Raw genomic sequence first — 13,287 nt, 5'->3', positions numbered from 1 at the left:
ATCTTGGTTACACTGATGCTGCCGTGACCTCCTTGCCTTGTGCTCAGTGAAGGTACTGTAGCGTTTCCATGACAATGCTGAGAGTTCAGACAGGGGCAGTGAGACATGGTGATGGAAAGCAGGGATGCAGCTGGCCTGGGAATGGGGGTGCAAAGTGGTGTCAGCGTTCTGCCACATGTGATGGATGATGGATGCAAGGATACCATCACCGGGGCTCAGAGCAAAGGACTGGTACTGTGGGATGCGCAGGGGCTTACTGGCTCTTTTCATTAACCCCTTCCACTCCTGCTAGCAGCCTCAAAGCAAAACAGTGGCTACTAGCCCAGCAGACAGGCATCCTTGACACTGTATCAACTGCAGGAGAGGGATTGCTGTGTAGGGTCAGACTACAGAACTGAGCATGCATGGGTTGTAGTCCAAACTCCACAAGCATTGAATCCAGCGGCTACAACAGGCAAGAGCAGGAGTCAGGACTCCTTGGTTCTTTAGTTTCCTCACACATGAAATGGGGCTTATAAGGCTTACCTACTTGTTTGCGCTGGGAGATGGATAAAGAATTCTTCCATTCAAGATAAAACTTAGTCTGGGGAAAAACTGTAGGCAGGTAGCGACCAGGAAAATGCCAGAGTACTGAGACTCCTGCAGGGCTTCCTTGCAGTCCAGTGATAAAATCTAGCACTGGCCTGTGGTTCAGTAGACTTTACTGCACGTGCTTTACTGCAGAGTTGACTAATTAGCTTCACAGTAAAGCATTACCATCTACATGTGTGCCAGTATTAAGATGCAGTAAATTAATTAACTTTGTTGGGGAGAATATTATCTTATGGCGGACAAATGCATGTGTAGACAGTGACAGGGGATGGCTGGGGCACGGGGGTGCTGAAGTCTGGGGACTGCCTGCCACCTAGCCACATGGGTCCGCAGGTTCTGTACCCTTGTGCCCCAGTCAGTCCCTACGCCACCTGACGCTGCCACCTGAAGCCCGGGGTCTAGCTCCTGAGTGTGTTACAAGCCTGAGCCTGCTCTGCCCTGGCTCAAAGTGCTGCTGTCCCTGGTACACATGTAGACTCTGTGCCCAGGAGCAGTGTACTCTGGCTGAAAGTACTCTGGAGTTTATCACATCACCTTAATTGCTCATGTAGATAGACTCAATGTCTTGCATGTTATTTATCCATAGGATCTAATTCCAGTAACATATGCATTCACTGCTTATATTTCCTTCCTTATAAGAAACAAACTGGGAAAAGCAAATCCACTGAACCCACACACTCTGCTCTGGTACAGTGACGGATGCTTTCTGCCTCCAGAGCTTAGCTTAATCCAGGAACAGTGCACTTCAACAGAAGAATAACTAGTCACTGAGTTAAAAATCCCAGGGCCATAGAGAGAGAGAGGTGAACCTAGGGATGCACAGGTAGATGTCAACACAGAGATTCAGAGGAGGATGTGGAACAGCCCAATAATCCAGAACATGGGAGGTCTGGCAGCTGGCCCAAAGGTCTCCCTGGCTTTCTGCATAGCACTCAGAGACTGGCTGCCACATCCCAAGACCCATGAATCATGCAGGGGCTGTGCTGTCTCTCCCTGCGAACTAGTCCCATAGAGCGGGACTGGGGGAGGGCTTCGTAGAGCCATGCTCCGCTGTCAGCAGGAATGTGATGGAAATCTGGGCAGGCAGGAGAGCGACAGCCCATTATCAGTTGCCCAGGGGGTGTTTCCCAGGGCAAGGAGCCTCCACGCTAACAGAAATGCAGAATAAGTCAGAAAGGAAGAGGCAAGGGTGACAATCCCAGGCTGTGATGCTGTCAGCCTGGTCCACAGCAGAGCTGGCTCCACGACTGAGCTGGGTTTTCAGATTCAAGCAGAAGCCTCTTCGTGCCCAGGAAATGGCCCCAGGTCCATGTATCATAGTAGCAGGGAAAAGGAAAGGAGGCCAGAGCATTCTGCTAACCCCCAGCACCACACAGCCTGCAGAGGTGAGCTCAGAACAACATTCCTCCCTTTCCCCAGGCTAAACTCTGGGATTTAGACTAAGACTGGTACTCTTCAGAATCCAGGCTCAGAGCCCCAGAAATGGTAATCTTATGTGTGCACCCACACAGACGCCTTGCACTGCTGCTACCCATGGGCTGTGATGAGCACAAGACGTACACTCACATGCATGTGCAAATGGCCTTTGAGGCATTAACTAAGAATCACCAAGCAGTGCAAAAGGGCAGGGGTCAAGGGAAGTGAATGGATCTGCACAAGTTCACCCCCTACCTCCTTTTCCCAGCTGGGTGACTCAGGCAGTCCATGCTCTTTGTGGGGGTGGGGAGGGATTTATATAGCTCCATGCCCCTCAGCTCAGAGGGGCCAGTAATTGCACAGTGACCAGCTGCTGGGAAAGGCTGCTTTCCTTGGCAGCTTGCAGTAACCAGCAGCTGGGCTGAGGAAGCTGATGCCTGTGAACTTCATGGATTTCCTGCAGGAATGTACATAATGCACTTTTCTGATGCAGGATGCATGGTGCGTGCTGGCAGCAACCCCTGAGAAATGACCCCCTCTCCAGGCCTGCCGGAGGCTGGGGAGCTGTCCTGACTGAATCCAAGCTCAGGGTCATTCAGTCTAGAATGGTGCCCATAATGTCAGGGACCAGGCACTTGGATCCAGGGCCGGCACAGCCAGAGCTGGAAGGGGCTCTCCCTGAGATCCACTGGCAGGGCCATGGGTTGGAGCAGGATGACCTGAGCTCTATGCCCACTGCTCTGAATGATGTGACAGCTGTGACCCTCAGAAATGTGTCCCCACAGCTGAAGTGTGCAGCACCAGGGGAGCTGGGCAGAAGCCCCATGGTGGGGGAGTGCCCTGGTTGGGATTGTGAGTGAGTCCAGATGCCCTTGCTGGACCCTTAGAACTGTGCTCTTAGACACAGGCCCTGAGAGCTCTGCTGGCAGAGGGGCCCACACATCTGGTAGCAGGAAATGAGTCCAGGGCCCATGTGCGGGACCCCAGGGGCAGAGAGCTCAATGTGTCAGGGTTGGACAGCCCCTCAGGTCAGCCAGCCAGGACTTCTCTTGCTTGCATGGCTAGGCCTTGCCTCTGGCCACTGGGCTTCTATATGAGGGGCTGGGGAGGGCATGGAGTCTCCCAGCAGCCAGCACCTCCCCTGCCAGGGGTGGGGGCCTGGCGTCTAAGCAGCATGTGTTGCAGCAGGAGGTGGGGTGAAACCCAATCCCAGCACCATGCCCCAGGGGCTGCAGAGTCTGGCCCAGCACTGCCCCTGAGCACTGGGGATCTTGGCTCTGAGCAGCTGTGCAGCAACTGGCAGCATGGGGCTTGCCGAATCAATCAGCACCAGAGCCCAGCACACACGACCTCCATTCCCACACCCGGCCTGGCAGGTCTCACTGACCCCCCCACCCGGGTTTTCCATCAGAGAAAACTGTCCCTGCTGCTGCCTACCCACAGTGCTCATCCCCAAGCCACACAGCACTGCTGACTCCCCCTGACTTCCCTCCCCCACAGAGCCGGGGGTCACCCCCTCTCCCTAGCTAATGCAGTGCCCCTGAGGACCCCAGTCCTGAGCAAGAGCCAGCAGAAAGGGGTGTGATTGTTCTTTGTAACCCAGACCAGGGCCCCACTGCACTAGGTGCTGTACAAGTACATGGTGATAGACAGCCCCTAGAAGAGCACTGACAGGCAAAGGAAGGCAAATGGTCCCATTTGGCAGCTGAGGAGCTGTTACAGTGAGTCTGAGCACCCTGCCCAGAGTCACTCAGGGTAGGGGCTTGTGTCAGGGCAGGGAAGGGACCCGAGGTGCCCTGCATCCTGGCTTGTGACATATCTGTAAGATAGTCCTTCAGCATGAGAACAAACCCCTCTCATGGCTGGGATAGATGCTGGCGACTGTCACTACATTGCCCACCGCACCAGCAGTTCAGAGGTGCTTTAGGAGCAGGGATCTCTGTTACCACCATGCTTGCAAAAGGAGTGTTAGTAGCTCAAGGGGTTGCTCTCCTACCTGCCTTCTGTGGAGGAGGCCTTGTGTTATGCCAGAAAAGGCTTGGGACTCCCCCCACCTGACCCTCCATGTGTTGTCATTGTATCATCTCCCCCGTTCAAGGCCTTTCTCTGTTGGTTGTGCTTCTTGGGAAGGTGTTAAAGCATCAAGGCACAGGGAGCAGGGGCTGTGGGTCAGAAATAAGAAGTGATGCCAGACCTCTGCACGGGCATGTAAAAACCCAGGACTGAGATAACAATGGGGTCATAGGTCAGGATGGGGAGAGCTGTGTGGGGGTAGGCACCCAGAACAGGGGAGTTGGAGGGGGCACATAGGTGCATTGGCAGACTTGTGGATCAGGCTGGGACTGGGTGACTGCTTTGGAGAGCTGTGAAGGCCCAGGGCTAGATTAGCAGGGGGTGGCAGGTTGGCAGGAAAGGGCAGCAGTGGAGCTTTGTAGGGAGAGCCCAGGCTGGGATAGCAGCAGTAAAGGAGTGAACATCAGGACCATGCTGTGTTGGCCAAGCTACTTGAAGGAGCCTACACATCAGGTACTGGCACACTGCAGCTCAGAGCATCACTAAGACAGTCTCTCTTACAGAAGCTGTACACCCACCAAACCCACCTCTGTCTGTCTGTCAGGCTATTACAGTTCCTCTTGTCTCTAAATTTACACCAGCCTGTGGCATGTTATTTGACCCTGGGCAGGCTGGGTTTGCCTGGATTTGGGGGCAGGGTGCTGTAGCTCACCCATGAGGGTGCAGCCGGGTTTCCAGAGGAGGGCAGGTGACACCTGCTCAGCACAGCTCCCACTGCTCATCTGCATGTGTGGTTGCTGTAGCAACCCACTGCCTGGGAGCCTGCGAGGTGTCAGTGCGAAGTGCCTGGGCATTGTTTCTGATGGAAACGACTTTAAATAAAGGGGGGGAGGGGGTCTAGGTCATTAGCTGGAGCATGGAGTGATTGGCATTTGGGAGATGCCAGCAAGGAGTGCTGGATGGTGAAAGGCCCACCAGGTGTGTGGGGCTGGCTGCTGCGCTCTGCCTGGCAGGAGCCCAAAGGCTGGGGCTCCAGCAGCTTCCCAGGTATGGCTGGGAAAGGTCAGCTCTCACGCCTGCCTCCTTCCTTGCTGCCCATGCAGAGCACAACGGGAAAGAAATGGCAGACCTCATTTGGTGGAGAGGGGTCTGGCATCGACTTTTTCAGTAGACCCTCTGAGGAGGGCAGTGGTTGGGGGTACAGGTATAAAGATGGGCACGCAGTTGCACGGTGCAAACTGTGTAACAGGGTTTTAGTGTACATTGAGTTGCCAAGTGAACCACAGGGGCCACTTGGCAGAGTGTTGGAGGTGGAGTTATATATATATAGAGAGAGACACACACAGAAATAAATATTTTTGCAAAAAAAAAAAAAAGTGCTGCCTGTGCAAAGCATGGAGCATGCTGCCCCCAGTGGCTCTGCTTCCCACCCTGGGAAGGGCAGGACCACGTGTCCCGGAGCAGGCCCCAGCCTCCCCAGCACAAGCCCAGGATTTCTGCTGCTTGTGTCATGTACAAGCAGTGCCAGCCGAGGCTGCTCCCATGGGTGGGGCTTGCTTGGCTCTGAGGGGCAGAGCACTGTAGCCCTCCCCTCAATGCCAGCTCCTCTACAGCAGCTTCCAGAGCATCTTCTCAAGGGTGGATGCTGATCAGCTTGTCAGAAGGGCCCTTTAGTATGCGGATTTCTGCCAGGGATACAGTTTATAGCTGTGCTGGTCTACAGGCAAAAGGAATCAGAAGTCTTGGTAGAGGTGATATCTTTTATTAGACTAACTAGATATCTGCAAAAAAAAAATCTTTATTTGCAAACTTTCAGGCGCACACACCCTTCTTCGGGCATGGGAGAGTGCAAAGATTGTAAGATTTCTCCCAGGTAGAAATGAAAATTCATATTTCACAGGAGAAATGAAAGATGATGTAAAACGTCCTGGTTGGAAAAGTTCATTTTGTGCAAATTAGGCTCAGATAAAAGTTAGAGCAGTCTGTTTACCTCAGAGTTGTCTGATGACAACCAAGATGTTGTATTGTGCGATGTTTCGTATTTCACAGGGGGACGGGTGGTGGAAGGCTCTCCTGGGCAAGGAATTTATCTTGTGTTGAGGCAGCTCTGGGCTCTTTGAGTATGCAAATTCCTTGCCCAGGAGGGACTTCCACCACCCATCGTCCTGTGAAATATGAAACATCAGAACCAGAAGGAAGTATAATTCAACGTCCTGCTTGCCATCAGACAACTTTGAAGTAAATAGACTGCTCTAACTTTTATCTGAGCCTAATTTGCACAAAATGAACTTTTCCAACCAGGACATTTTACATCATCTTTCATCTCTCCCGTGAAATATGAATTTTCATTTCCACCTGGGAGAAATCTTACAATTTTTGCACTTTCCTATGCCTGAAGGAGGATGCATGTGCCTCAAAGCTTGCAAATAAAGACTCTTTTTTTGCAAATATCCACTTGGTCTAATAAAAGATATCACCTCTACCAAGAGTTCTGATTGGATTTCTGCCACAACGTCAGCTCATGCCTTTTGTCAGGAGGCTCTGCCACCTCTTGGCAGTATGGCCCTCAGGCTTCCTGGGGTAGTGTGATGCAGGGTGGCTTGTGCTGAGGGCCCCAGAACCAAGCCTGGGTCCATGCAGAGGGGGGCTGGTGAAGAAGCACTGAGAAGAGCAGGAGCCCTGTGCAGCAGGCCAGGTAAGACTCTCAGCGCAAGGACTGCATGCTTGCAAGAGGCACGTGCAGAAACAGGAGATGCTGGGCAGGTGACACACAGGACCTGGACCTGGCATAACCCGATTTGCAGGTGCAGGGGAACGGGGTGGCAGGGCTGAACTGTATACAGCAGCCACAGCAGATGCTCTCCCAGTGAAGCACTAACCAGCCCCGCTCCAGATCCCAAAGCCTCTCCAGACTGGACAGAGGTGTTCTGCTCCACAGCTCCATGGGGGCCTTGCAGCAATACCCGGCGAGGTCTGCCAGCGCCATCTTGTGGCATGATGCAGAGAGCAGCAGATGTGTCTGGGCCAGGGCTGTCCAAGGTGGGGAGGGGATTGGCAGCCAGAGGTGCCAGGAGCAGGCTGGCTCAGGCCTCCGCCCTTCCTAATGGCTTTACCATCCTGTCCACCAGCCCCAGGGAATGGCTTCAGCTCCTGGCAGCTTCCCATCCCCTCGCCTCTGGAAGTGCTTCTCTGTACATCTGGCCACATACTGTAAAGTGCCATGCAAGCACCTTTGCCCAGCTCTGCTGCTTCCCCTTAGTCCTGCCCCACAGCCCTCAGCTACTCCAGGCCAACGCTCCCCACATCCCACTCAGACAATGCCCCTTTGCCCTGACCTGCAGCCCAGGGACCCACTGTCACACTTACACACAGCTGTGCTAACCCTTCCTCTCCTAACCCCTGACCCTCCTGTCCCAGGCCTGGACCCCCTGCACACACACACAGCTCTGCTGAGGCTCCTTAATTGCAGCTTTTTTATCACTGTTTATCCCTTTTCTCAGCAGGGATCCAGGTGATAGATCTCACCTCCCCCGGCAGTGGTCTGCGGGGCAGGGTTGAGTCAGACCCCTTTCTGCCTAGCAGCACCGTTGATTAAGGTCCTTAAATATGCATGGGCCATAATTAAGATTTATTCAGACACTTAGTGCATGGGATTTAATTACCAGTTAATTATTAAACTGTATTTATGGAGGGCTGACAGGGCTGTAATAGATGCACACAGCTACTGGTACCCACAGTTTCCCTCTGAAGTGTCCCTGTTTCTTGCGCACCTTCCCCCTTATCCGAAAGGGTTTAAGGTAGACCCCAGGTGGCTCGGGGAGCTTGGTGCTCCCGGTCCACAGTGGGGAGGGCTCAGGGGACTGGATTCTGCGCTGTCCTTCTTAGGCTGCTACAGACCAGACCCTGGGAGGCAGGTCCTATCATTAGCTTTGTTTTAAGCCCTGCTTGAACTAGGTTTTAACTCACCCAGTTGAACACCTGTTAAAGGCCACCACTGTGCCTCCACCAGGCTCTTAGCACATGGCAGCATTTCATCTTACCGCCCAGCCTGGTCAGACCATGGGTTCACATCTTTCAGCTGGATTTTAGCAATTCAGGCAACAGCCTGGAGTCCTGCCCGGACTGTAACTCCCACTGCTAAATTCCAGCACAGGGTGTCAAGTCATTTTTTTGGTGAGTTAACCTAGCGGGGCTGATGAAAATGAAAAGCCAGCTTGCCAATATCTTTGTCAGCGCTCTGGGAGGGAGCAGAAAATCAGTGCTGGGAAATCTTGCAAATGAGACAAAAATCAATGAATGGGAACTAATGACAAGGACATTTCAGCCTCCAAAGAGCTTTGGATTGCCTGGCAGCCTGGGCTAAACCCAGCAGCAGCCATTTCAGTGCAGCCAAACTCAGGGCACCAACTAGGATCCACAGATCTTACTCTTGCTTGTAAGACCTGTGGGAAGGCAGAGGGAAAAGCAGTGAGTCAGCATGGGATTTACAGGCCATGGTGGAAATATGAGCTGAACATCAGCTTTCAATGAGACACTGTCACATAGGAAGAAATGCAGTCCATGGGTTCTTTGGTGAGGAGGATGTTTTGGGTACCAGCAGTGTGAGAATCACTCTGCAGATTTGGTAAGGGAGCAGTGTGTGCATCTCTCCACGCGTGTATGTGGCTGGCTGGGTGTTCCTCTCCATGTGCCTTGTGCTGGCTGCTTGTGCATCTCTTTGTGTTTCCTTGTGGGGGTGTGTTGCTGTCTGCAAGCTTTGTTTCAATGGTGCATGCATATTTTTTGGTGTACTTTTGCAGGGGCGTGGGTTGCACATGGATTCCTCTGTGTGTGCTGCTGCTCCCTTGGCATCTCCAGGATTATTTAGTAGTGGAGACTGGGTGTGAGGGACCCCGTCCGCCTCCCAGTGTAGCTGCTTCATTGCATTCTGGGTACTGCTGTTTACGTGCGGCGCCTATGCACTGCCATGGCAACTGCAAAAGTGTTGGTTGCCACATTACATTAAAAGAAGCCAAAATTATATCCTCCCACCACCCCGCCCTACAAATTGTAGCTGCATTTGAATGAGAAAAAAGCAGCCCCAACTGAAAAGGCTGGAAATTGTGGATCAAAGGGCTGGCATCATGGCTGTTTAAGCTCTGGGGGTTGGGGGTGGCACATGCTTTCTTTGAGAATGAGGCACACTGCAGACGCCACATCTGCCCGTGCTGAGCACTTGCTGAGGGGCACAGCTGGGAGTGCGGCATGAGCCTGCAAGGGATGGGCCAGGCCCAGCCATGGTCTGTCGGACAGGCAGACCAGCCAGGCTGTGCCCAGGACAGAGGGCCTGGCAATGTCCCTGGGGAATGGAAAGTCCCAGCAGTCTGTAGGGAGGCAGCTTCAAGGTCTAATGTTACCTGACTCATTAGGGAAAGGATCCCAGGGCAGTGCTGGCCCCAAAGTATGCAGCTGCCCAATGGTGCTGCGCATGAGCAGTTGCTGGAGCTGATCTCTGGAGTCAGGTCAGAGCTGAGGCATATGGATGCCTAATAAAGACAGATGTTGTTGCATCTAATGCAAAGCCAAGTGCATGACCTAGACTGCCTTGTCCAGTAGAGGGGAAGGGCATAGAGCTCCTGGCAGTGGTCTCAGGGAGCCCCTGTCCATGCTGCCCCTCTGTGGGTAAGTCCAGCCCAGAGGGTTTTCCTGTGAGGACCAAACACTGCTCTGACATACACACTTAGCACACCTGGGCCAGTGATGTCTGGGTCTTGATTGCACATGTCAGTATTTTATAGACCTGTCATGGGATGATGTGGCCCTGATTCCATAGTGTAGCCAGGCCCTGGATCCTGGCTTTAGAGCCAAGGTGGTTCTGAAGCAAGAACACCCTTTCCTCTAGGCTTGTGGCAGCCCTGCCAGGACCTGTTAATGATGACCGTGTCAAACCCTGTTGCAGCAAACCAGCTGATTTACCCAGGATGGCTTTGCTGACCCCGCAGAGGGTTTCCCCTGGTTCACAGCAGGGGGACATGACCAGCACGTGCCTGGTCCTTGCGATCCTTCAAAGCAGAGATCTGGTCAGGCATCTCTGCTCCTGTAGGTATGCAGGGGGGCTCCGGACAGTGCCAGCACTCTGAATTCCTGCATGCAATGGCAGGCTCCCAAATCCCTTGAATTGTGTGTACCTGCCGCTGTGCATACCAGCTGTCACGGCTCACACCCATTGGCTGCCTGCCCCATCATTTCCTTGGCAGCTGCTGCAGCAATGACCCCTCCCTTAGTTGGTGCCCCTTGCACTCACTGGCAGGGCTGTGGCACTAAGTGATGCTTGCTGCTGAAGCAGAGCTGCAGTCAGAGTGGAGTGGGGCAGAGAACGAGTGGCTCCCCTCTGCCAGGGGGAGCTGGACCTCTGGAAGGATAGAGGCTGCTGCCTGGGCAGGTGAGTGCCAGTGCCAAGTGAGAGACAGTGAGCTTTCTGGTAGGGCCTAGCCTGGGACACCAGTGAGCTGCAGTGGCCGCCCTGCTCTGCCCCCACAGTCATCTTTTCCAGCAGAACCAAGAAATAAGCCATCTTGCTGAACTTGTGACACCCTGCCACCCCTGCTGTGCAGGTCCCCTCCTGTGCTAGCTGGGTGGGGAAGGGCTGAAATTGCCCTTGTGGCCCCAGTTTAGGACCTAGCAGCACCTAGCAGTTGGGTGGCCCTGCTGGGGCTTCTGAGCCTCATCCTGCAGGCTGTGCAGCCCCATGCCACTGCCCGCAGGGGTGGAATTTGTTTTTGCTGCTTTTCTGCCTCTCTCTCTGCACAGCCACTGACATAGCTGGGTGCTGCAGCATCCTGCATGTCCCACGCCGCTGGATTGTCTCCTGTGCAGAGTAGCCTGCTATTGCTGTCTCCAGCTGTAGTAACTCCCCTGGTTCAGTGGAGAGGGGTCCGGGCTCTGATACTGAGTGTCCCTGGTTGGGAGCCTACAAGTGACAGTGGGAACCTGGCACTGAGCTGCTTGGGACAGAAGGGGTACCTGGGCTCTGAGCCTGGGGCAACCTGGCCTGTTGTGACACAGGATCTGGACCACATGTTAACTGAGGATGGTGGGCACTTCCTCAGGACTCAGTGGGGCCCTTAGGGGCAGCATGAGACTGCACAGCCTCCCCTGCCACCAGACCAGGGTCTGTCTGTGTCCAGCAGCTTCGGGATGGGATGCTCTGTGTGATCATAAAGAGGGACCTTTGCAGCCTGGCTGGTGGCTGTCTGTTCAGTGACATGACACGTTCTTATTGCAGGCAGCAAGGTAGGAGTTGGTGCAATGTTCACCAGCCTGGGACTAGCAGCTTGCATTCAGCAAGGCCTGAAAGGCTGCTGGGCCTAGAGAGCTCCCAGGCCAGGGTTGCCCCTCTGCTTTCCCCATCCCCAGGTAGAAGTGGGAAGGCAGACAGGCCTCACCAGTTTTGGCCTTGGGCTTTTCCTACCCATACCACCTTGGGGACCTTAGCAACAACCCGCCCAGGGCAGGGTGTGTCCAGATGCCCAAGGAGCTACACACCAACTCCACTCAGTACAGGCCAGCACAAGACAGGATGGCTGTGCTTGCATCCTGTCTGCAAGGGCTGGGACGGGTTATGGCAAGGGCCTCTGCTTCCATAGGAGCCACAGCAAGGAGCCAGTCCTTCCATGAGTGCAAAACAGCAGGGGGCTGTCCAGATGAGTAGTGCACAGAAGGGGCTACATGGGGAAGGCACATCGGGGCATGGGGAAGGGGGCATGTAGGCACAAGGTTGGCACAAGATGGAGGACTGGGCATGTCGCACAACAAGCTCTGTCATGGGCAGCTAGCACAGGGAGTTGGCATTTGACTACCCAATGTGGGCAGGTGGGAGCAGGGGTCTGTGCTGCTCCTTCCTCTGGTTGTCTCTCAAGCCTGTCCTTCCCTCTCTTCACAGACCCTGAGTCCCAGAGGAAGAGAACGGTGCAGAATGTGCTGGACCTTCGGCAGAACCTGGAGGAGACCATGTCCAGCCTGAGAGGCTCCCAGGTGTCTCACAGGTGAGGCCCATCCCCCACTTCTCCCCCCACCCTGCCAGGCTCATGGGATTCATCTATTCCCCAAAAGCAAATCCTCTGCTGGCTGTGCTGTGGGGCCAGGGGAGGTGTCTCTGTACCTTTGTGGGCAGCCGTGCTCCCTCTATACTCAGGGACTGACTGTGCCCTGAGGCTCGGAGGCTTCTCAGCATGGCACAGCGAGCTCTGCTTCTCTGACTCAGCAAGATGCCATCCCTCCCCTACACTCCTAATCCCCCCAGATGTCCAGTTAATCTCTCCTGCTTTGCTTTCTCTCTGATCTCTGCCCCTTGCACCAGTCACAAGAAAGTCTGAATCATGTTGCATGATAAGAGGAGCCACAATAGCACCCAAAGGTCCCAGTCAGAGCAGCTGCACGATGCCTGGTGAGATGCAGCAGGCCCTTGGCTGGCGGAAGGTGTGCTGCATTGCTTGTCTCAACCTGCTGTGGCCATGAACAGGCTCCCAGAGGCCCTGTCCCCACGCAGACATGAGGGGGGTTCAATGCAGCTGGCTGAGATAACCCCTGGGCCGACACTCTGGCATCAATATCAGAGTCAGGCATTCCAGTTTAACGTAAATGTGTTCCTAGCTGCTCTCAGCTATGCTGCAAAGAACTGCTTTTGCCCCCAGATCAGAGCATCCCCACAGGACCAGCATCAGGTTTGTGCTGTCGATAAAGCATCACCTCAGCACCTAGAAAGGCTTTCCAAGCCCTTTTAGTTAAAGCAGAGCAAACATGGATCCAGGCAAGGCCAAAGATGCTCCATGCCTGGAGGAGCTCACAGCCTAACCAGGCATGCAGTGCAAGGGGCAACCAAGGCACGGTGGGGACTGGCTAGGCCAAGGGCATGCAGCAGGCTAGCAGCAGCACTGGGGTAGAATCGAGCTGTCCCTGCACAAACCCCATGCCCTGATCCCAGGACAACACTGTCGGCAAGGCCCTGCACTCATACCTGTGGACCTGCAGGCCTGGCAGGTCCTCTCCCACCATGCTGGGCTGTGAACAGGCATTGCTCACATGGATGAATCCTGGCCACAGCCTGTGGCCTGCTGGACTGCTGCTGCCCCGCTGGCTGAGCTCAGGAGCACTGAGGCAGTCCTGCCTGCCCCCTGTGCTGCAGAGCCACAAGGGAGGAAGAAGCAGCCCCTTCTGTGCCTGCAAGCAGCCAGCCTGCAATGAGGGAGGTGTCCACCAGGGGGTGGTGACAGGCCAGGTGGAGCAAGG

At 54.5% G+C, this 13,287-nt stretch overlaps 1 protein-coding gene across 6 annotated transcripts in view; it reads left to right on the top strand.

Annotated features, from left to right (window-relative positions):
* NAV1 (neuron navigator 1) overlaps positions 1 to 13,287 on the top strand; it is a 249,457-nt gene that overhangs the window by 140,429 nt on the left and 95,741 nt on the right. For all 6 annotated transcript variants that reach the window (XM_059717301.1, XM_059717302.1, XM_059717298.1 and 3 more), the window contains one exon: positions 11,942 to 12,044. In XM_059717301.1, coding sequence (XP_059573284.1) covers positions 11,942 to 12,044 — 103 coding nt within the window. The remainder of the gene's footprint in view (positions 1 to 11,941; positions 12,045 to 13,287) is intronic.

This window comes from Alligator mississippiensis, chromosome 14 (genome assembly GCF_030867095.1).
Source record: "Alligator mississippiensis isolate rAllMis1 chromosome 14, rAllMis1, whole genome shotgun sequence".
Taxonomy (NCBI): domain Eukaryota; kingdom Metazoa; phylum Chordata; order Crocodylia; family Alligatoridae; genus Alligator; species Alligator mississippiensis.
The sequence above is the reverse complement of the archived record's forward strand: the minus strand, read 5'-3'. Positions and strand labels throughout refer to the sequence as shown.